At 37.2% G+C, this 24,360-nt stretch overlaps 1 protein-coding gene across 1 annotated transcript; it reads right to left on the bottom strand.

The window, feature by feature from the left end:
* Positions 1–2,556: 2,556 nt before the first annotated feature.
* Positions 2,557–3,773, bottom strand: LOC130888016 (eukaryotic translation initiation factor 3 subunit M-like). Its single transcript, XM_057790815.1, has one exon. It carries the CDS (start codon positions 3,721–3,723, stop codon positions 2,599–2,601), a length of 1,125 nt encoding a protein of 374 aa, XP_057646798.1. The 5' UTR covers positions 3,724–3,773; the 3' UTR covers positions 2,557–2,598.
* Positions 3,774–24,360: the final 20,587 nt, after the last annotated feature.

The raw sequence follows: 24,360 nt of genomic DNA, 5'->3' as shown, positions 1-24,360 counted from the left end.
CAACTGACACAATGAAACAAGTGGTGTTGGGGTATTTGTTACTGTATAGCGTGTATGTTTATATGACATCCTCTATTATTTTTATTGTGATATTTATTTCATCCAAATTTTTTACAGAATTGAGAGTATCTTCAAATACTTTTTAAGACAGAGAAACTGGATGGATGCTTTTTCATAATAGAAAGGCTAATGCTATCTTCAGATTTCTACAATATTTTCTATGATTTAATCATAAAACTAAATTATAATGGTGACAGTCTTCCATATCTGGTTCCTCTGAGTCCCTTTAAATTAATTCAATGCCATTACAATTCTGGGAAGTTAGAGGCTGTGACGTGGAATCCAATTAAAAACATAACATAATCTAACTATTGATAAAAAAGATAATCTTAGAAAGTTCTTTTCATGGAAATTATTAAAAACTAGATATATTGCATGTGGGAATACAAATTTTATTTCCCCTGGTAAGGAAAGTAAAGTAAATGGAAATAAACTCATTTGTACGTACAACTAACATTCTTCCTCAACAATACAATTTGAAAACTTAACCAGTATTCTTCATTTGTAGAAAACGTACTGATTTTTGTTCTAAATTAAAAGTGTGAAACCAATCAAAAATATTTACCATAAAATTAATCCTGAATCTAGAAAACAAAGCCCAGTAAACAGAAACTTCCCAGTTCAGACTGGAAGGAGCCATCCACAGTGAGCTGTTGTGGAGATTAATTCACATATTGGTTAATCAAGTTTATAGGTGAATGTTAGATGAGAAAATTAGGCTTAAATAAGTTAGGATTAACTTGACATACATGTGTTGAGTATGTATGTTTTTGCATGTGTGTAGATGCTCTATGTGCGTGACTGAATGTGCACATGTGTACCCACAGCTGTGAAGGATAAAGTTTGATACTGAAAATCATCTCTCAATTTTCTACCATATTTGCTGAACCAGACTTTTCTTTCTCTCTCTCTTTGAATGAGAATGTGTTTATTTTGTTTATTTATTTTTTGTGTGTTTACATCCCAGTCAAAGTTCCCCCCAAATACACTCCTTCTCAACTCTTTTCTTTTTTTTTTTTTTTTAAAATATAGAAACACTATTAGGCTGATGGCTCAGGCATATTTCTTTTTTTATTTTATTTTTATTGCTTTATAAATAATACCATTCAAAATTTCCACTTTGTCCCCTCCTCCCACTTCCCTACTCCCCCTCACCCCTCCCCTTCCAGTCCTAAGAGAGGGCAGGGTTCTCTGCCCTGTGGGAAGTCCAAGACCCTTGCCCTCCATCCAGGCCTAGGAAGGTGTGCATACAAACAGACTAGGATCCCAAAAAGCCAATACATGCAGTAGAGACAAATCCCAGTGCCATTATTATTGGTTTCTCAGTCAACCCCTATTGTCAGCAGCATTTAGAGAGTCCGGTTTGATCACATGCTCACTCAGTTCCAGTCCAGCTGGCTTTGGTGAGCTCCCATTAGATCAGGCACACTGTCTCAGTGGGTGGACCAACCCCTCGGTCCTGACTTCCTTGCTCATCTACTCCCTCCTTCTGCTCATCAACTGGACCTTGGGACCTCAGTCCAGTGCTCCAATGTGGGTCTCTGTCTCTTTCTGCATCCATTGCCGGACAAAGGTTCTATGGTGATATTCAAGATATTCATCAGTGTGGCTATGGGACAAGGCCAGTTCATGGACCCTCTCCTCTGCTGCCCAAGGACCTAGCTGCGGACATCCCCGTGGACACCTGGGAACTCCTCTAGAGCCAAGTCTCTTGCCAACCCTAAAATGGCTTCCTTAATTAAGATATCTTCTACCCTGCTCCCATATCTGCCCTTCCTCCATCTCAACCATCCCACTCCCCCAAGCTCTCCCCAATCCTCCCCTTCTCCCTTCTCTCTCCCCCTATCTCCTTCCCCCAACCTACCCCCACCCCCATACTCCCAACTTTTGCCTGGAGATCTTGTCTGCTTCCAATTTCCAGGAGGATCTACATGTTTTTCTTTGGGTTCACCTTATTATTTAGCTTCTCTAGGATTGTGAATTATAGGCTCAATGTCCTTTGCTTATGGCTAGAGTCCACTAATGTGTGAGTACATACCATATTTGTATTTTTGGGTCTGGGTTATCTCACTCAGGATAGTGTTTTCTATTTCCATCCATTTGCATGCAAAATTCAAGATGTCATTGCTTTTTTACCTCTGAGTAGTACTCTAATGTGTATATGTGCCACACGTTCTTTATCCATTCTTCCATTGAAGGGTATCAAAGTTGTTTCCAGGTTCTGGCTATTACAAATAATGCTGCTACAAACATAGTTGAACAAATGCTTTTGTAGTATGATTGGGCATCTCTTGGGTATATTCCCAAGTGTGGTATTTCTGGCTCCACTGTTTTCTTTAGATACATGCTGGTCTCCCATGGATTTCAACCTTCATGGTATATCGAATTGCAATGATATTTGGCACCTCCTCTTCTATTAAGGCTGGATGAGACAATCTGGTAGAATGAATAGATCTTTTTTTTTTTTTTTAATTGAAAGCATTTTACTATGACTTAAAACATTTTTTCCCCTCAAAGAAAAAACATTTGCATACAAATTCAGGTATCAGAAAGACTCAAAAGGCTATTTTTCACTTTGTTCAAGTTTTGTTTCCAGGCATTAAGAGCGTCATACAGCTGTTGCCATTGCTGTTTTCCAAATGTCCGATGTGTGCTGTGACTGACAACTACTTTTCTCTGGGTCTGATCAATTTTGCAGTAGACCATTTTAGTTCTTACAGCATCAATAACAAATGCTTCAACATCATCAGCTCCAATCTGTAGCTCTTGCTGCTTTGTATCAAAAGAAATCTCTTTGTTTTCCACTGCCATTCCCATGAAAGTGAGGAGTCTCATTTTCGCCATATTTTGTTCATGTAACAGGCCAAGTGAATCAATGAAGTCTTTATTATTCTGATAGAATTTGACATACGATGCCAATTTAGCACTCACAAAAATGGTTAATAAATCATGGATAAGCTCGCCTTCCAAAAATTTGACTGGCTTTAGAGTAAGAAGATGGTCAAAAAGAAAGGCATTTGGATCCTTTAGTGCCCGCACAATACACCTGTGGGCATCAACTCGAGCCTGGGAAGCATTGTCTTCTGTATAACTCCCAAGCAATTCCACCATGACCTTTGATGCAGCATCACTTTTCTTACAATCCACGAGCGCCTCATAAAGTAGTCTTAAGAGGGTGTGTTTCTTTTCAGTGGTGAGCTTCCAGTCGTAAATCCACTTTCTCACTTGATCCAGCTCAGTTGGGATGTACTGGATGGCCCCACACGATGCTGCCACCTTGATGAGGCTGCAGTACACTGTGTACCTTACAGGAGTGTTCTTATCCATATCGTGGAAAAGGTTGCTGAGCAGTTGCAGTCTCAGAGAAGGGCGTTCACCTTCCCGAAACTTGACCAGCTTTTCACACAGACTTTCAATCAATGCTTCTTGCTTGTCTGGTTCCAGGATCAAGAGGAGGGATACCACACTGTTCATCACACTTTCAACATCTTTATCATCTTCCTTCAGACACACATCACAGGCTTCAATAATCTGAGCTAAATCTACATGAAGTCCACCTTCTGAGTTCTCTTCTGAGATCTCAGCTCCTTTTGATTTCAAATAAGCACGAAGTTCAGCTGCCTGGTCTTCTTCGCTAATGTCGATGAAGGCCGGGACGCTCATGGTGAACGGCCGGCTGCGGAAGACACTCCGCTCGAGGACCACGCCGACCGGAAAAGGAATGAATAGATCTTAAAAGCAGGCAACACAGATAAAGATATTCCTTGCTCTCACTGATAAGAGTCTTACAGGAAGACCAAGTAACACAACTATCACATGTATGCATCTGGCTAGGTCAGTCCCATGCAGGCTCCCTGGTTGTCAGTTCAGTCTCTGTAAACCCCTATGATCCCAGGTTAGTGGGGCTTGTGGGTTTTCTTGTTGTTTCCTTGACCAATCTGGCTTCTACAATCCTTCCTTCCTTTTTTCAGCAGGATCCAGAGCCAGTCTAATGTTTGGTTGGGGTCTCTGCATCTGTTTTTTGCCTTAGATGCTAGGTGAAGCTATGCTGGTGACAGTTGGGCCAGGCACCACACTATGAGTGTCTATGAGCGTCACAGAATATCATTAGGAATCATTACATTGACATTTTTTTTCTTGTTCATATCTGGGTTCTAGCTTAGGTCTCTGGGGTATTTTGCTTCTGGGTTCTGGTCTTCAGCGAAGGGTGTGTTCCCCTCTCAGAGTATGGGTCTTCAGCTATAATAGTTGTTAGCTGATCACTCCCACAGTTTCTGCACCACCTTTACCCCAACATATCTTATAGGTAGGGCAAATTGTAGTTTGAAGTTTTTGTGACTTGATTGGTGTTCCAGCCCTTCCCCTGGACGTCTTACCTGGTTACAGGAGATGACCAGTTCAGGCTCCATATCCCTTATTGTTAGGAGTCTTAACTTGGGTTAGCCTCATAGATTCCCGGGAATCTTCATTGCTCTAGCCTCCTAGATCATCCCAGATTCCAGTTGTCTGTCCTGGTATTCTCTTTCTCTATTCTTCCTCAACATGATCCTTTCTGTTCCCATTTCCATTCTCCCTTACTGGTCCCTCTCCTCTTCCATGAAGCAGTATCCCTTAATCAAATACAGTGAAATGACTGCTTATGCTAGCCATGCTCAGGCAGTATATGGTTGTAATGATCCAAATTTTACTCCTAGCCTAGTGGCAAACAGAGACAGTTATAAGGAAGAGTTCAAGCATTGTCTAGAGGAGATGAGAAGCCCACCTGTGTTAGGGGCACTTGAGACCTAGACATACTGTTATTCTATATTGTTACTGACCAGACACCCATGTGTTAACAGTACACTTAGTGTAAGAACCTCCCACCTCAGTATTCACCTTGGGTTGAATGTTGTACCAAGACTCTTTGTTGTTAATTCTATTCTAAAATAATTGAGTATAGAAACAGCAGTTAAAGAATTTCTATTGAAAATTGTAATTGATTCAGAAACTACCGGTACAGAACACTTATCTTTGACTGGGATTAAGATCATTAATGGAACACAAGATTTGAAAGACAATAATATTTATCTGGAAGGGTGGAACTGCAAGGCTTGAGATTGATATTTAAGTATAGTTGTGAGACTCTAATAGTGAAGTATTTGTGAGAGTAGTTTGTTTACGATGAATAACTATTTTAATGAGATTTTTTGCTTTACATTTCTATTTAAATTTGCTACAGAAATGTATTTGTGTATAAAACACTCTAGAAGTTTCCATTTAATTGTGATGACCTCTCCTTATATCCCTGATGCATTAGTGAAAAGATGGTAAGTCAGCTCTGAGATCTAGATCTGCTGTCATTCCATCTTGGAGAATTGTGCAAGTATACCAGGGCCCCTAATATTTCTCTGGAGATTTTTCTCAGCTTTCAAGAAGTGATTGTCATGAAATGATTGCTTTTACAGCTTTTGTAGCATTGTACTAGTAAATTTTCTCCTGTGTATGTGTATGTGAGTATGCATTCATGTATATAGGTGCATGTGTAGGTTACAGTACTTTCACAACATGTACAAGAAGGCCACAGGACAACCTCAGGTGCTGTTCATCACTGTTTTCCACCTTTTGTTTGAGTCAGGATGTCTTGTTGGCTGAAACTTTCCCATGTAAGGCAGGAGATCTGCTTGATAGGCTTCCAAGGATCTGCCTGTTCCTGCCTCCTATCTCACTATAATCTAGGATTACAGGCACATAACATATTTAGCTTTAAACATGGGCTCTGGGGATTTGAACTCTAGCCCTCATGCTTGCAAGACAAGTGATTTCTCCCTGGAAACCTCTCGTGAGCCCCAGATATGCTTGATCCTATTCAAAAGGTTTCCTGTTAATTTTCTTAATGTTTCAGTCTGTCTCTGGGTAGATTGTAAGAACAAACCCCACTGCTTATAACTAGGGAAAAGGAGACCTTTCAGATCAAAGCCCTGGCAAATTCCAAAGTGGGATGCTCAGGCTTCTACGGAATGTACTTGGCGGCTTTCATAATACTGAGAATCTATTTACTGTGGGGTGGTCAAACCCTCCCAAGCTACCACATTCCAACTTTAGGTTATAACCTCAAAATATAAGTACTTAAGGGATTCCTCTATTCATATCACCACTCTGCTTAACTTCTGATGATCAAAAAAAAAAAAAAAAAAAAAAAAAAAAACAAGGAGTGGAGGCACAGCCTGTTAGCTCTGCACTAAAGGAGACTGAGGTAAGATAATTATAAGAATTTGTGTTCACTCTGGGATACATAGTAATAACCAGGTCAGTGAGGACAACATAAGGAGACTCTGTCTTACAAAACAGGAAACAATAGCAACAAACCTCTAAATCAAAATAGCAAAATCCAGTCTATTCAATCACTTTTATTTATTTTTTTATTAAGACTTTTCTAATACATTCTTTTCTCATTTTACGTAGCTATTCCTTTTCCCACTCCTTTCCTCCTCCCACTCCACCATTCCCCCTACCCTACTTCCCATCCACTCCTCAAAAAGGGTAAGGCTTCCTGTGGGGAGTCAACAGTCTGACACCTCATATGGAATCAAGAAAAAGGCACTCCATGAAGTAGGATTGCCCTCTGTGTGCTGTGATTACCATTAATAAATAAAGAAACCGCTTGTAGCTATAGCAGGGCAGAACTTAGCTAGGTGGGGAAAACTACACTGAATTCTGGGAGAAAGGAGGCGGAGTAAGAGAGAAGTCATGTAGCATTGCCAGAGACAGATGATGGAACTTTAGCCAGTAAGCTACAGGCATATGGCAATACACAGATTAGAAATGGGTTAAATTAAGATGTAAGAGGTAGCCAATAAGAGCAAATGGGCCAAGCAGTTATTTAATTGATACAGTTTCTGTGTGATTATTTTGGGTCTGAGCTGCTGAGCATCTGGGAACTAACTCTTGGTCTTCCTTGCAATACCTCCCCTGCTATATCTAGGCTGAGCAAGGTAATCCTCCAAAGAGAATGTGTTCCAAGATGCCAGTTCAAACACTAGGGATAAATCCTGGTCCTAATGCCAGTGGCCCAACTGCGTACACCTCACAAATGTTCCCCACATTCAGTGGGGCCTAGTTTTGGTGTTATGTTTGTTCCTCAGCTATCAGTCTGAGTTAGTGAGCTCTTACTAGCTCAGGTCAGCTGTTTCTGTGGGTAGCACCATCATGGTCTTGACTTCTTTGCTCATATTATCGCTTCTCCTTCTCTTGAACGGGTGTCTCGTAGCTCCGTCCAGTGCTTTGCTGTAGATCTCTATATCTGCCTCCATCAGTTGCTGGATGAAGGTTCTATGATGACAATTAAGCTGGTCATCAATCTGATTACAGGGGAAGACTACTTTTGTTGTCCTCTCCACTGTAGTTTAAACTCTTAGCTGGGGTCACCCTTGTGGATTCCTGGGAATTTCTCTAGTGCCAGGTTTCTCGCTAGCCCTTTAATGGTTTCCTCAATCAAGATATCTCTTTCCTTTCTCTCTCTCTGTCCTTCCCCTCAATCACTTTTTAAAAAGAGTGTTAGACGCCACACCCAGATAGCAACATGCAGTACACAGTGTTACTGTAATCCTGGTTTTCCCTTAGGTACCCAAGTGTGAACCTAAGTCTTGGCGCATTGGCATTGGACTGTAACCCAAACATTATATAATCTTACTTTTCTTTTCTGATTGGAGCTGTGGGTCTGTACTAAGTTCCATCACTATTTTTTGACGTTTTGTTTATACAAATAATAACCACTGCCTACACAAATGGGGTGATCTGAAAAAATAATTTGGTGTGATTTTAGGAAGAATTGTCTTATGACTGAAACAAATTACTTTTTTTTCAGATAAATTTTATTCTTTGGTTGCTTTTACTTCTTCATTGCAATTTATTGGGTAACTGACACCCATGCGGGTTTGTATTCTAACCTTATAAATGGATTTTATGTACTCTTAATAATTTACATATCATCCCCTGTTTTACATTATTAAAACTTGCAATTCTGGGTTCTCAAGCATCCAACAACTGTCCTGACACCTCTTAAAGTGTCTGGAATAAAAGGGCTGCACCTGGTCCAGATTAGTCTGCTCATGTCTCAGTAATCATGAATGTAAATGGAAATAGTAATGAAGGTAATGTAAGGCTGTCCTGACTTCTGGGGAAGGTGGTAAATGGGGTTGGAAGTGTGGAAGCTCCACTTTCATTCCATTGACCCATAAGGACGTCCCTCATTATTAGAGGGGGACTAAAGGCTTAGTTCACTTTTTAATCTTCCATCACACTTCAGTTGTGTATGATTGGGTTTGCATGCTGTGCATATGTGTGTGTATGTGTACATGTTTGTGTATTTGTGTGTGTGTGGCCATGTGCCATACTGCAGGTGTGGACGCCAGGAGACCACTTGCATGAGTATTATCTCCCTTCCAACTATGTAGGTTTCTGGGGTTGTAAGGATTGAGCACAAACATTCTTTCAGAGCCATCTGGCGAACCTCCAGAATCTCATATTTGTTGATGTTTATTCAGTTGGTGTGTTCATTTTACCATTTTCTCATAAATTCTCTATCATTAGTTCACATGCATGACCAGTCTCTCATAGACAGATGTGTATGTGTTTTGACTTTGTAAGCAAGAATATTTGAATGTTAAGCATACCAGCACACAGCTATCACGCCAGCATTTGGAAGATGAACTAAGTATAATAGGAGTTCAAGACCAGTTTAGGACATAATAGGGAACTCAAGACTAGGTTGAGATGTTTTCAACTTCATTAGAAAAACCAAAGCAAAGCAAGTATTCCAACTGGGGGAAAACAAACAGCGATGCAGAGAGGGAATTGCAGATGACTGCAGAGAATTAGAAAGAACACAGACCTTCCTGTGAGGTTGTTGGACCCATGCCCTTATGCTGACTAAACTGACTTGAAGACAATTTAGAATAATTACCCAAATCCTGGAAGTTCTTTTATCTTATGATGAATATTTAAATACCATGGATTTTTAAAGGATTATAGTGTGGAGCAAATAATGCAAATAATGTTCTTGCACAATGGTTGACATGTACCAGTTGCTCAATAAACAACTATAATTCCCACACTTATTATGCTACCTTGGCCACAGTGACAGAAATTGCCTTTCAGTGGCACTGTGGAAACCAATGGAGTTCTACTTCAGTAATGGTTATCACATATATTAATTGCCTTCAGACATCTATTGATGAAAAGTGCTACTAAAATAATGAACTACTTATTTGAACTGGAGGATCCCTTGAAAGAGAATCTCAGAGGTGTACTCTACTACCTTAAAGTTTTCTAGGTATTTCCTGACAATAATCTATACCCAAGCCAGCATTCCAATAGAATAGATGTTTTCCCTCAACAAAAGCTCTATGAAGCTATAGGTGGTCAGTGACTTCTGAGAAAGGGGGAATAAATCTCCTCCAGGGATGAGTTTCTGAAAATATTGTCCAATCCCAAGTTGTCAGTTCTGGACACATATACATCACGGAATGTACTCAAATGAAAATAAAAAATATAGGATTGGTGTGTGTCTAGTGGTAGAGATATTGTCTAGCAAACAAGAAGCCCTGTCTATAATGCCTGCTCTCTCTCTCTCTCTCTCTCTCTCTCTCTCTCTCTCTCTCTCTCTCTCTCTCCCTCTCATGCACACACACACACACACACACACACACACACACACACACACACACCACAAATAAACCTAACTTTTGACAAAATCTGCTGGTTTTGTTATCATATAAGTTCTGAAGCAAATCTTTACTCTACATTTTATTCCTAATATGTATCCAACTAATAAAATGTACATGAATTCATGCGTTTTTCCGGATGCTTCCTCATGCATGAACACGTATGTCTGTATTAGTCAACCCAATATCAGAATCTTAGCAAAGACATTGTATTAGGCAATGTATATTTTTTATCACACTTTTTGCCCAGTTGTGTGGAGAAAACTGTATGAACAATGTTAGAGGTAATTTTTTTTCACTGTAGCCATTTTAGGGAAAGCAAATGAAAAATGCTCAGTTCTCCAGTTACTCCTCAAGAGCAAGGGGTTCTAAATGAAAACAATTAAGTCTCCTGGTTTCACTAAATTATTATTGAAATAAAATTAACTTTTTTCTTGCTATATTATCTTAATGAAATAACTGCATTTTTTTCTGTTGTTCACAGTGTACTCTAGCAGTGCACCTTTATGCAAGCCTCAATGTCTGTGTGGTTTTCCTTCATACCTCTTCTAATGAACCCTCGAGTTCTAGAGTGCATTTGGAAATACAATTCCATTTTTCAAACAGGGAACATGATCTTTTAAAAACATTATTTTTATAAACCACAGTGATTTTTTTCTTCTTCTGCCCATGACTCTAATGTTATTGGTAATTTCTTGAATATTTCCACAATACTTGTCAAATACGTCTGAGTATTTTCATCACGCCTGTGACAGTTATATCTCAGTGCCATGGGAGACAGAGCATGCTGCAGCTGTAGTGAGTAAGAGGGTGGCTCATTTGCTTCCACAGGACCACTGGAGTTGCTTAAGCAGCTCTAGGATACAAGGAGATGATTAGGGCCAGCTCATCTGGACTGCAGGGAAATTGGGAAGTAGAAAAGCTTGTGGGTCTTAGCACTGGCAGTTTTAGAATTTGCTTCCTGTATTTCCTAAAAGTTCTAACATTTGCATACTCTTGGAAGAGGTGAAGGTGTGTTACAAAGTTGAGATGAAATAAGATAGGATAGGAAGTAATGAACAGGGCCATTAAACCACAGAAAAAGATAATAGTTGCTAAGTGCAATGAGCTGAATGTTTATACCCTCTGAAAGTCTAGCAATTGAAATCCACACACTGAAAGCTGGGCCTCTAGAAATAAGCAGGTAAAATTGTATTTATGGTTTCTATCAGCATACGGAAGTTAAACAGTAAAACTTTTTGTTCAGTTTTTAAATTTTACTATATTTTCTATGTGTCGGTCTGTCTATGTCTCTGTCTTTCTCTCTCTGTCTGTGTGCATGTCTTCAAATGCTATAGCGTGGGTTTAGTGGTCAGAGAACAACATGTGGTACTCAAGCTCTTTCTTTCCATCATGTATGTCTTAGGGATTGAACTTTGTCTTTTAATTCTGTCTTAAACTAAAATCAACTCTATTTCATCTTTAGTTTTCTTAACAGATATCTGTATGTGAGAACTAGAAGGGTAGTTTTCAGTGAATAATTATTTAAGTGATTATTTTGAAAATATTTAATTCACTATTTACTTTAAAAAAAAATAATTATGCAGCTGGGTGATGGAGGCACACGCCTTTAATCCCAGCACTTGGGACACAGAGGCAGACAGATCTCTGTGAGTTTGAGACCAACCTGGTGTACAAGAGCTAGTTTCAGACAGGTTCCAAAGCTATAGAGAAACCCTGTCTCGAAAAACAAACAAGCAAACAAACAAAAAAACCCAAAAACAACAAAAAGGATTGATTATGCACAGAGTTATGTTTCATCATGGCATTTTCAAATAAAAATGGTAGGTTAATTCTCTGCTTTTGCTACTCCCTTCCATTTCCCCAAACTTTTACCACCCTACCTTCAGGATTCCACCTCAGCACCCACTGCCACTAAATAAGTCCTATGTTCATACCGTTTCTTCTACTCCCCAATTGTCCAACATTGAATCTTCTGTGAAGTCTTAAATGGATAAACTCAGGAATGAGACCAGAACATTTTTAACAGATTTCTTTCAAAAGGCCCATCTCTGAGTACTAGTACAATGGGACCATGTCCTCAATACATGACTGTTTTGACATGATCTAGATCCAGCCTGGAACAAAGATATGAAATGTGAGAATAGAAGAAAAAATGAGAAATATGGAAATGGACATATATTGAGTTAAATAATTTTAGAGAAAACCATTCTAGCTCATGTGCTTTCATGAGTTCAACAGAAATAAGTTCGGATAACTATACTATCAGAGTATTCCAGGAAAACAAGAAAAAGAAAAGGCTTATGGGTAGTGTTTGGATTGCACGTCCACATGACAAGCAGTGAGGAGGAAGATGGCAATAGTGGCCAGTCTACAAGTGTGGAATAATACATAAATTTCGAGAAAGGAAAGAAAGAGTTATCATGCGATGAAAATCTTGCTATTAATAAATGAAAGGATCACATATCTGGCTGAAGTCTGTAATGGTGGATGGCTTTAAAGTAAAGAGCATCATGCACTTGCCTGCCAGTGGTTGGGGAAATGATACCTTGCTTCTGTTATTGACATTTTCTGGGGGAGCATTACGAAATAAAGCAAGAAGGAAGATGGAGACATTGTGAGGGCATAGTTAAATGACAAAGTGCCAAAAGTATATTTGACAATGAGGTAAAGACTTGTGGGTTTTTAAAGAGGTAGGGTAAATGTCCAAGGTCACTTTCAGATTTATTACAGAAAGTTAAAATTGGATATGGTGATCAGAGATTGATGTTTGATGTTAAGCCTTCAACAGATGATTCTATTTCCAGTATTGTGAAAATCTAGACTATTTCAGTAGAGAACTGAGAAACAGAGAAGGAATTCCACTGTGTAAAGGGAGTCAAGACACAGAAGTACCAAGGCCAGGGAGGGTTGGTTGTGTGAAGGATAGCTTAACAGATACATTGTGCTTGTGTTGCTACTCGTAATGCTCCTTTAAGCTTTGGGTATTAGTAGAAGAATAGCGACTGGGGCGAGACTGTGAAACCCCGGTGTATCTTTATTTCATATGCTAACCTATCTCATGCACTACACTCTTAAAGGAATATGCTAAACAGGAAAGTAACTCAGGAAAGGGGAAAGGACAGAGAGAAAATATTTAAAGTTATCATAAGATTGCTGAAGAGATTGAAAGCAATTAGTTGGGAAAGGAAAGCCTTAGATGAAAGTCAAGATATGTTCCAAGCATTTAAAGTGATATTTATACCAGATTCAGTGTGCATGGTCTCTGAGTAAGAACTGGCCACACCCTGGATGGTATAAGAAAGTAGTATGCCAGCAAAATGTGAAGAAAGAACATACAGTCAAAACTCAAAGACAAAATTGTTTCCCTGGGTAGTCATGAAGTTTCTTCATTGGCACTAAGCAATCTAGAATGCACGTTAGCAAAAAGTGTCAAGCTTTGGGCTAATGCTTCTAACCCATAGGCTGTCAACATCCAAAATAAAGTAGTAAGCAAAATGTTAATATTTCATGAGGTGATGAGTTCTTTCTGGTTTATTTATTTGGGTCTATGATACAATGCTCTTTCACAACTTTAATTCAATTCTTTCAAATATAATATATATGACAAAATAATCAGAACAAAATATAAAGGTTCTCAGTCTTAGAATGAAAAGCTCTGTTTTTGAATCTCAGGTTCATGGTTTATTAGTTTTTTAACTTCACTTTTACACTCTTGTAGCAGGGGAATAACTACTTGGTTGGTGAAATAATGAAATAGATTTTTGGCAGAAGTAGGGTAATGTATTATTATACTTTGCATAAATTAGTAAATTCTGAAAATAGGAATATTCCATGTTAGATACTAAAAGTGGCATTAAGAAGATCTGACAGCTTTTAAAGGCTCTCCAAGTTTTTCTAACAATAATTCCATGTACCTAGTCCCTAACAGGAATGAAGTTTAAGAAAGTATTAAAATCAAAATAATGGCCTTATAATAAATAATAAATAATCTGTTTGGGATTTTAGCTTTCCCAATATTTGTATCAGGTATTTGATTTTTTATCATAATTTACAGTATAAGAATACTAAAACTTGAGTAATAGGCTGCCACATCAAATTCATAAACCCTAGGGAAATTTTAAATACATAGGTAATTTTATAGAAAGCAAAGTTAATCCATACCACTTTAAGAATTTATGTAATATGTATTAGCTTCCTATAACAATGTATTATGTTTTTATATTAACTATATGTTAGACTTTCTATAGAACTTTAGAAAATGAAAATAATTTATAATCTAATAATCAAATAAATTAACAGGAAGTGATTTTGCATACTTTAGTTTCAGTGATTTAAGCTCGGATCTAGCAAGATATTGACAACTGAACTGAACAAAACCCTTGGCTTGAATCTGAATGTCTGAATTTAAGTTCTCTGCTAGATGCATTTGAATAAATCCCTAGTAATCTTGAGCCTGAGTTCTTGCATAACCTGTGTTGACAGTTCCAGTCTCAGTCTCTACATTGTTCTGATGTGAGGAACTAGATGAAACAGGATATAGGTAGGCAGATATGCATGTTCTTTCTTTTGACTTCTCAAAAGAGTTACAGACCTGCACATTTGTTGTTCAGATGTGATGACCTACCAAGACTCAGTGATCTATGTCACAGGCAGTAGCACAGTCAACATGCAATTCTAGTCCCCAAATTTCAAGTCCAAGAGTTTTAGCACTAATGTGTCCAAATTGCAAATTATTTCATTCTAGAACTAGCAAGAAGTTATATTGGAAATGAAACACAATAATATTTTACTACTTGGCATGATGGCTTGTAATAATTCCACAATTACAATAATGCATACCCTAGCTACATATCTTCCTAAAATAGCTATATTAAGAAACAGAGTTTTAGAGGATAAGGAATAAAATTAATACGCCATGTAGTTTTTTTATTTGAAACATCACATTTTATTAATGAAAGATTCAGCTAAAACAAAGAAACACAAACACATTTTGCTGTAGGAACAGACAGGCAGAGAATAAAGAACTATTGTTTTTCTTTGTTAGAGTCTTATTGCTCTTTGACTATTGACTATCTCAATATCATGATTTGTTAAACAAAAAGAGGAATGTTAAGAAAATAGTTTACTGAGATCCCTGGAAATCTACTGTAGTTTATATTGAGTTTACTGTAACATTATAGGTCTATCTCACTCTTTTTATTCTCAAATTCTATTAAAGTAAAATTCTTGCATCTTCTACTTTTAATAATTTTAAAAGTAACAACAAAATGATATTTAAATAATAAATTTATAAATATAAATAAAATTATGTAAATAATGCAAGTAATAATTTAAAAATTCTCTATAAAGAATATTTTTTGCTAAGTTTGAAAAGCTTAAAATCAGTCTATAGCCACTATTGAGTTTTTTAAAAATATTTTTCATAGTTGATAAGGAATTATGCATTTGGTATTTTATTTAGGGTGAAAATAAATTAAAGCAGGATGAATTTGGAAGTCTATAGAAAAGGAAACAAGAAATTTTGGTTGTATGTCCAGAAATTCTTCAGTAATCTTGCTTCATTCAATTGGTGTGTCAAATGTCACTTGTTATTCCTGGGTTTAGCTACAGATAATGGTAAAACGATGAGTGAATTCCTTGAGGGCCACAATGATCTGACCAGGACAAGGCAATTCTTCTTTGAATCACAAGAGAGTATGACAGGGAGGTGTGGTGTCCTACACCAAGTTGTGCTCCAAAAGAAGAAGAGAAATCAGTATCCTCTCTCGTTTTAGTTGGCAGACTGATAAAATAGAAAATTTGGCAATCAAGTTTATATTTCCAAGTCTTTCTAGACAGCACTTTCTACAGTGTTCATGCATATCCACATGTAAGTGGAATCTCTGCTTCATGCCATATCATTTATTAGGCACAAATCTAAATGCTTCTGTTCTTTATTTTAATATACTCACACTAGTATATCTAGCTAAATACTGTCCATAGAGTAGAGTTTGCTTGAATAAAACTATACTTATCTTAATAGTCTCCCCAAATTTGAAAACTTTTTAAAATTGTCTCCTGTGATGTTACTTAGTGTCAAATACCATTAAAAATGGTTTTAAAAACTCAACGACTTTTGTAATGTCCAACTGCATTTAGAAGGGAGTTCTTTGGTGAAAGTAGAACACTTTAAATCAGAGGCTGAGTCGAATGTGAGGCTTGATGAGAAATAACGTCACACTTCTTGTTGCTCTAATTAGAGACCCCCAAAAGCAACACAAAACAAGTTTCATATATCTGCTATAAATTATTTTACCTGTATTTTAAAATTGATTTGTGTGGATGTCTCCCCTGCAGGTGTGTCTAGGTTCTACAAGCATGAAGTTCCTGCAGAGGGCAGAGGAGGGCATTAGAACCCCCACTACTGGAGTTGCAGATGCAGATGATGAGGAGCTGGAATGCAGGTGCTGGAAGTGCTCTTCAGCTCTGGGCCACGTCTTCAACCCCCTCACATTCAGAGAATATGGCATCCCTCACTGACTATCATGTCCCATCTTGAAAACTGATCCTTAGGAAAGACTATTAATTTTGTTAAACAAGAAGAAAAGTCAACAGCATATATCCATACCCTACATGCAGTTTCAAATCTGCTGTCAAGGAGTAAGTACTACTGAGGAAGATGCAGATGAGAAGAAAGGAAGTGCAATTGCAAGTTAGGAGTAAGTAGGGAGGAATAAAAAGGCTTTACCCACTCAAGGTCATTGTGCTGCCTTTAAGAAAAAAAAGAAAGTTGGAAAAGCTGGCATATTTGTGGAAGGAAAGAAATAATTAAACCAATCATAACTTAATTTTGCAAGATGTAATATTTTTCTTTCATGGAATTTGTAATGCCTTCCTACATTTATAAAATCTCAGTTGAAGAAGTGAGCAGCTGGTTATCCCTGTCTTGACAGAACTTGCTTCCCATCTATATTTTATATTTCAATCATCCTGCCTAAAAAAGGAAATATTATTTTTCTCATTTTTGATATTTGAAATCTGGCATTAAATGAATTGCTAATAAAGCAATAAATTACAGAGCTAGGGTTTGACCCATTCTTTCTTAATTTCAAAATATAAATCTTCTGAGTACTTTGTATTTATACTATTTTTCTAGATTTCTTACACCTTCTGCAGCTTAAATTTATTTGTACATCCCTCATGCCTTTTTACTGGAAACTATGTGTAACTTGTCTATAAGACTCTTGAAATACAATAAATGGAATGTTTCACATAATAACTCCTCAAATTTGTAAAATTGATAATAGCAAGCAAAATGTTAAAAATAAGAAAATGTGCAAACAATAGAAACTGTAAGATGAACATAGTTTCAACTTGATGTTGTGTCAGAAAAGTCCATGTACTTCCTGTGCAGTCTTAATATGCTGTATTGCCTCTGACCTGTGCAGCACAAGTCTTAATGTTATTGCCTTTGCTTATCACTTTTGCCCATAACATCTCTGAACTAAGCTAATAGTACTATCTTCATGGTGCTCTCTATTTATTAAACGTTTGAATTATTAAAGTCTTTATCTTAGTACTGTTTGTGGTAATGTCAGCACTGATCTGCCCTTTGTTCTGGATTAAAGATACTGTTTCCTTTCTTCTCTTACAACAAGCACTCCTTTTGCTGAGAACAAATTTGGAAGAGAGTATAAGAACATCTATCAGAGTCAGGTGTCTCATAGAGCTGTGCAGATGGGAGGAAAACTGACATACCCTTCATTTAGCACTGGTCCAACACAGGCAGTCCTTCTCCATCAGCAATCCTGAAAGAAGCTTTGGTAATGAATTCGAATTTTGAAATTCCTCCTTCTGATACCCATCACTTTTTCAAGTTAATAATGTGTTTTACCAAGATTCTTATATGATTTGAAATTGATTTTATTTATTGACATTTAAAAATTTTATGCAATAATTAACCTGAAAGTGAGTGAATGTGGCATTTATCTCTTTTTGATTATACAAATCCTCAAAAGATAATTTAATTTGAAACATGTTTTCTCTGTGTGTATGTGTATAGTCCTGCTGTCCTGGAATTCACTCTGTGGACCAGGCTAGTCTCCAACTCACAGAGTTCTGCCTACCTCTGCCACCCAGTGTGTCACCACTACCTGGCCCTCAAAAGATATTTTAAGAGACTTTAATTTTACTATAAAGAGCCCGGGGGGGGGGGGGGGGAGTGGTGCACGCCTTTAATCCCAGCACTCGGGAGGGAGGCAGAGGTAGGCGGATCTCTGGGAGTTCGAGGCCAGCCTGGTCTACAGGAGCTAGTTCCAGGACAGGCACCACAGCTACAGAGAAACCCTCTCTCGAAAAACCAAAAAAAAAAAAAAAAAATTTACTATAAGGACCAAAATTTTTACAACCGTTGAAAGCAATTCTTGGCTTCATCATAGCTACACTGAAATCATAAATTTTATATTTCTAACATCTATGGCTATTTCAAAACTATACCCCAAAATATGACCTAAGGGGGCAGAAACAAAACTATATTTGCATATATATATATATAATTAAAACTAAATGTACACTTGCAAAAGTACTAACATCCACCCAATCAGCGATTTCATGCTGATCATGTCATAATTTCCAAGTTTTCTTACATGCACAATGAACCACCTCACATGTTTAAGTTTAAATGGTTTTCACCTTTTAAACAAGGTTCTAGATATTATGAAATTGACATGATCTCTTAAGAATTAATGTTGCAGTTTGATAGACTTTTGAAATTTCAAGCATACTCTAAGTATTTCTTAACTAAAATAACACAGATTATGTAAAATCATTCCTAAAGTTGAAAAATGAAATTTGCCAGTTATTTTTATTAAATATTAGAGTTCTATTTCCATAAACTCGAAGAAAGGACTTCTCCTTACTTCTAACCCATTAGTGTGTCTGTTGGCCTGGAAATGTGGTTACAGAATATAACAACTGGTAAGTGGCTTTCCCAGCACTGATTCTAAGGTCAACATGAACTCTGTGTCATTAAGAAAAACAATTAAAAAAATCACACTTTCTAGAATTCACCTATTTGCTCTACAACAGTGTGTGTGTGTGTGTGTGTGTGAGAGAGAGAGAGAGAGAGAGAGAGAGAGAGAGAGAGAGAGAGAGAGAGGGAGGGAGGGAGGGGAGAGAGAGAGAGAGAGAGAGAGAGAGAGAGAGAGAGAGAGAGAGAGAGAGAGAGAGAGAGAGAAGAGTACAAAGAGTACAAAGATAACTGATAGGTAAAGAAAACTGTGCTAGGTACAGAGCAAGAGAGAGAGACTCAACGAAACAGAGATAGACACAGAGAGAATGGGTGTGTGTGTAAATACGGGTAATGGCTTCAAGATGCAAAAGAGAGTTTAAGGAATAAGGAAAGTAATTTGATCAAAGTAACAACCAAATTGGATGATCTAGCCTCCCATTACTGCCCCTTGCCCTGAATTCAGCTTTTCTGTCTATGGACTAATCTTTCCCTTTTCCTAAATATTTGCCTCTTTCATGCAGCCAGACACACCTCACGACTGCAGCTAGCTTTAGCTATAAATTATTAGCCTGACCATGGAAGTAGAATCACTGCTGAGGGAAATAGGCATGGTCACAGGATTTTTAGAACTAAACGGAAAAATGTACTGGGAAAACCATGAGGCTTATCATCTGAGATAATAAAAGTTATCAGAAGTCAGGCTCCAAGGGTCACTTTTATGGTATTTATGTTAGGTCTGCTGTTGCTAATTCTAACTTCTATCAATTCTTTACTTTACTGAAAAATATATCAGCTAACAATAAAAGTGAATGAGAAGATTCCCTATTTCACAGGAAACAGAGAAAGGTAGAAAGCTGAGCAATAATGGGTGTTTACACAGTCATTTTTTTTCTCATGGGAAACCTGTGGATTGTGAAGAAATGGTCGTTATTCTGTCCGTCCCAAAGCAGAACTTTGTACAAATGGTCCTGATGCAGACTGGGAGCCCACTAAACGCATCGACTGATAGATGCACGGACACTTTGAAAGGCATGTCCATTCTCAATTTTCTACCAACTCAATTGTAAAGTCTGCATGCAAATAAACACACACACACACACACACACACACACCCCTACTCCCCACCCAGATTTCTCTTTCCTTCTTTCCTTCCTCCTTTGAATAGATACTTCATTTCATTTTAATGGTCATGTCTTGGACCAAGCAGGCAAATCTTCCCCACTGATGGGGTCTCCACTTAACTGGTGTCTCTGTCATCAGTCTGACCTTGGAGCTTTCTCTAGTGCCATTATACCCTGGGCGCTTGCTTATTTTCATACAGCAGCTCCCTCTGCTTGATCCCACTTCATCTACTTCACGGACACAGACATTTGTTGGGCTTATTAGCTCAGCAGGAGCCTTATCATATTTTGTATCTGAGGCTGTTGGAGATGTCAGGAGATGGAAATGCCATGTAGCTTTTTATCCTCCTTTCTTTCTCTTTCTCCTGGATTTCAGTGCTGCATTTGGAGTCAGAGCTTCTCTTACACTCGCCCCTGAGATCTCTTTAAATATGTCTAGCTTTGCCATCTGTACCAATAACGCTGCAAAGGCTTAGCCATGATTAGGCTGTCAAGATTTATTAAGTTAAAAAGTATCAAAGTTTCTTGCTGTAACCCCAGACCTTTAAAGAGTCTCCCTTCTTTGGAATCCCTTCCCCCAGCTCTCCAGCATCACAGTCAATGTGCTTCGCATGACCTTGACCAACATCTGCACCCAGGGAACACTAATGAATTTGGGCCAATTCATCTCCAAACTCCAAATTTAATCAGGCTGACATCGCAGAGAAAGCGGTTCAAAATTAACTCTTAGCATTTTAGGTAATCTGTAAATTTTCATGCATTTCATAGGATAGGTTTTTGCTATACGTAACATTTCAGTTTTTCTGAAGACTCAATATTAATCTAACACATGCATAGTTAGAAGTTAATTTCAATATCAATAAATTGAGTTTGTAAAAACATGTGCTTGTGTGTGTCTTTAATTTTGGAAATTTACAAAAAGTAAGCACAAGAAACACTGCTATGCAGTGTCCTAAACGGAATAAAATGCTGTTACATTTTATTTTGTCCTTTATATTGTTTGTCAGTAAAGCATATGATTATTGTAGTTACTTTAGTACAGGAATAGATGTGTAGTTATTTGTGATTATAAATAAATTATAAAGTTTTATTGAACAGTCATGACTTCACCATTGCGCTACATAAATAAATAATGTTATTTGTATAAGATATTGCTGTATATTTTGGTATTAGTTAAATCTCTAAAAAGTCAGAAATTCTTATAGCCCCTGAAAGAGTTTAATAATTCCTACATACTCATTTCAAATATTCATTTTCATTAGCTCAAATGTAATTAATTTGTCTTCATATCCCTATAAATATCTTTGAATATTTCTTATAAAATACGTGTCTGCAAGTGTTTGTCAAAAAATTTATAAAGTATAAATATAAACTAATATATCTATGCTGCTTATGCTGTATTTGAAAGTAGAAACAAAACTATACAATATAAAAATCGTTCATCTCCAAATGATTTGCATTGTAAAAAAATAAAAATCAAATAATTTTGTTTTGTATCTTTGTTTATATAAACAAATCCAAAGTTAAGTGTATCAATGGGTATCAAGAGTTAAGTATGTATTCATAGATATCTAGAATTACAGTAAACACAGCTAAATACATAACTTTTTCTGATAGTTGCTTTTGGAAAAATCAAAGAATATTAAAGTCAGACTATATTCAAGGTGTATATCTATAAGTATTGTAATATTCAATAAAGGTACGTTCATTTAACAATAGAAATAACAGTTTTAACCACATATTTTTGATTATTATTGACACAGAGTCTAATCTCCTGTGTTTGCATAGCACCAGAATTTTAATATCTCCATAAACATTGTAACATCATGGATTGAAACATACTTTGTCCTTAATGTCATGCTTTTTTGCATGATGGAAAATTCTTTTAGAACTTACCTGGAAACCATGACATACATAACTATTAATATGACCATAACACACATAACTATAAACATGCCTAAATATAACAAGCATAACTATTATATTTTGTATGACAAAACTTTGGTCATTTGGAAACAATTGAAAGAAATGAAAGTTCCAATTAGGTTAATTAAAATGACATAGTCTAAAAATAATTTTTCAAACAGACTTTTTAGAGATAAATTAAAATTAAAAGAAAGTAATCATGTTTTTAAGAAGTGTTAAGGTCCTCTGAACTACTTAATAAGTGTAAATTGTACTTTTGATAAGACATTATTATTTTCTTTTATTTTCAGAAAAGTATATGCAAATATTGTGATTTTTTTCTTCCCATTCATTTTTAAATCTATAAAAATTCCATTTCACCAAAATTGTAATAATAAACTATTTCCCGTGGATTCAACTATAATATAATTTTTGTATTATTAATAACCAAACACATATTTCTACATTCAGGTTATCCATCATGTAAATAAGTTTAGCTTAAGAACTTCTATTAACTGAATTTGAAGAATTAAAGAATGCAAAAATAAAATTTGAAAAAAAGGAAAAAGACTTTATTCATATGGAGCCTTAGACCTGGATTACGAAGAAAAACAGTCTGTTGTAATAGCTTCATTAGTTCATCAAATATGTCATTGTTTCAGAACACTAAACACAAATACAATAACAAAGATGGTATACATTAAACAAAGATGAGACAGACTTATTTTGGCTTAATTGTTTTATTTCGTTCCTTAACTGATAGATTTATGATACATATGCTTATCTTGGATAAAAATGTAAGGATTTTATGTAAGAAGAGTTCTGTGTTAAAGAGTATCAATATTCAGTTAGAGATCTGTTAGAATAAGGAATATTTTTCATTCACCAGGTTTTTAGGTGTTGTGTTAATGTCATCACTATCACTTACGTGGTAGAAAAACACTAAAATGCCCGAGAAATTACTCAGGAGGTAACAGGGCTAATACTGTAGATTAGTGCTTTCGAGAGATTTTCATATGTAGAAAACATTTAGGCGATGAAAGGAGACAGAGACAAAGACCCACATTGGAGCACCGGACTGAAATCTCAAGGTCCAAATCATGAGCAGGAGACAGAGCACAAGCAAGGAACTTAGGACCGCGAGGGGTGCACCCACACACTGAGACAATGGGGATGTTCTATCAGGAACTCACCAAGGCCAGCTGGCCTGGGTCTGAAAAACCATGGGATAAAACCGGACTCGCTGAACATAGCGGACAATGAGGACTACTGAGAAGTCAAGAACAATGGCAAGGGGTTTTTGATCCTACCGCCCGTACTGGCTTTGTGGGAGCCTAGGCAGTTTGGATGCTCACCTTACTAGACCGGGATGGAGGTGGGTGGTCCTTGGACTTCCCACAGGGCAGGGAACCCGGATTACTCTTAGGGATGGTGAGGGAGGGGGACTTGATGGGGGAGGGGGAGGGAAATGGGAGGTGGTCGCGGGGAGAAGGCAGAGATCTTTAATAAATAAATAAACAATAAAAAGAAAAAAAAAAGAAAAATGTCTTCCTTGGGTTTTTTTGTTTGTTTAATATCAGCTATGGAGTCATGCAAAGCTGACTTCGAAAACACTGAGAGAGAATTCTTGACTGCCTTTACTCACATGGACACATGAGACACTGGGGGGAGGGTGTGGGTGACCCTCAAGTGGGAAACTCCAAATTATTTCTGTAGGGTTGTTTCAGGCTGAAGGTAAAATGAGAAAATACCCTATTATCTATGTTAAAATTGTAGCTGTGGCCACTGAAAGCATATTTTATTGTTTATAAAAGGGCAACATACCTTTCTCAATTTACGTTAAATTGTGGCATAACCTCTCACAATATAAATGACACCTACAGCCAGGTAGACCTACGGCCAGGGCTTGTCTCCCCGTCTAGTGTTTCTAAGGTGAGTGTCATCCTATTCAAACAGCCTACTGCGGGTTGAGCCGGGCGGCGTTATACACTAGATGCTTTTATCATTTGCCATCTAGGAACATTTTTCTTCAGTACTGGGGATTGAGCCCAGAGCTTATACATGCTGGCCTAATGATCTACTACTAAGTGACATGGCCAGTCCGGAACTGTTTACTTTAGAATCAATAGAGTGTAGAAATTCAGTTAATGTTTATTGGAAAAATGAATGAAAACAGTCTAACCTCAGAACCGAGAGTAAGAGTCAAATGATGTTTGAAGGTTTTTTAAAATTTTTTATGTTTGTATTAGTGAAGGAATAATCCTGAATACCATATCCTTGTTCCCCACTTTAAATCACTCTAAATCACCTGGTTTTATTGCTGGGAGCACAACTTCCCTGCCTCCCTGTCTCAGATTATTGTGTACTATACTACTCTCCAATTTCTGGTTCCTTCTGCCAGTCTTTTTTGTCTCAAATCTTCAGCCTATTAGAATATCTAGAAACATTTCATAGAAGCCCAAGCAAGTAGCCCAGGAAGTTGTGAAAATCACAGCATAGTTACGTACAACACATCCTTGCTTCAAACAACACCATGAGAAAGGAGCAAAGTAGTCACTTTCCTGGGCTATACCCTCCCCAC

The sequence above is a fragment of the Chionomys nivalis genome, chromosome 16, assembly GCF_950005125.1.
Source record: "Chionomys nivalis chromosome 16, mChiNiv1.1, whole genome shotgun sequence".
In the NCBI taxonomy this organism is placed as follows: Eukaryota; Metazoa; Chordata; class Mammalia; order Rodentia; family Cricetidae; genus Chionomys; species Chionomys nivalis.
The sequence above is the reverse complement of the archived record's forward strand: the minus strand, read 5'-3'. Positions and strand labels throughout refer to the sequence as shown.

Excerpts from the sequence above, each read along its gene's own strand:
- LOC130888016 (XM_057790815.1), bottom strand. The coding sequence starts at position 3,723 with ATGAGCGTCCCGGCCTTCATCGACATTAGCGAAGAAGACCAGGCAGCT.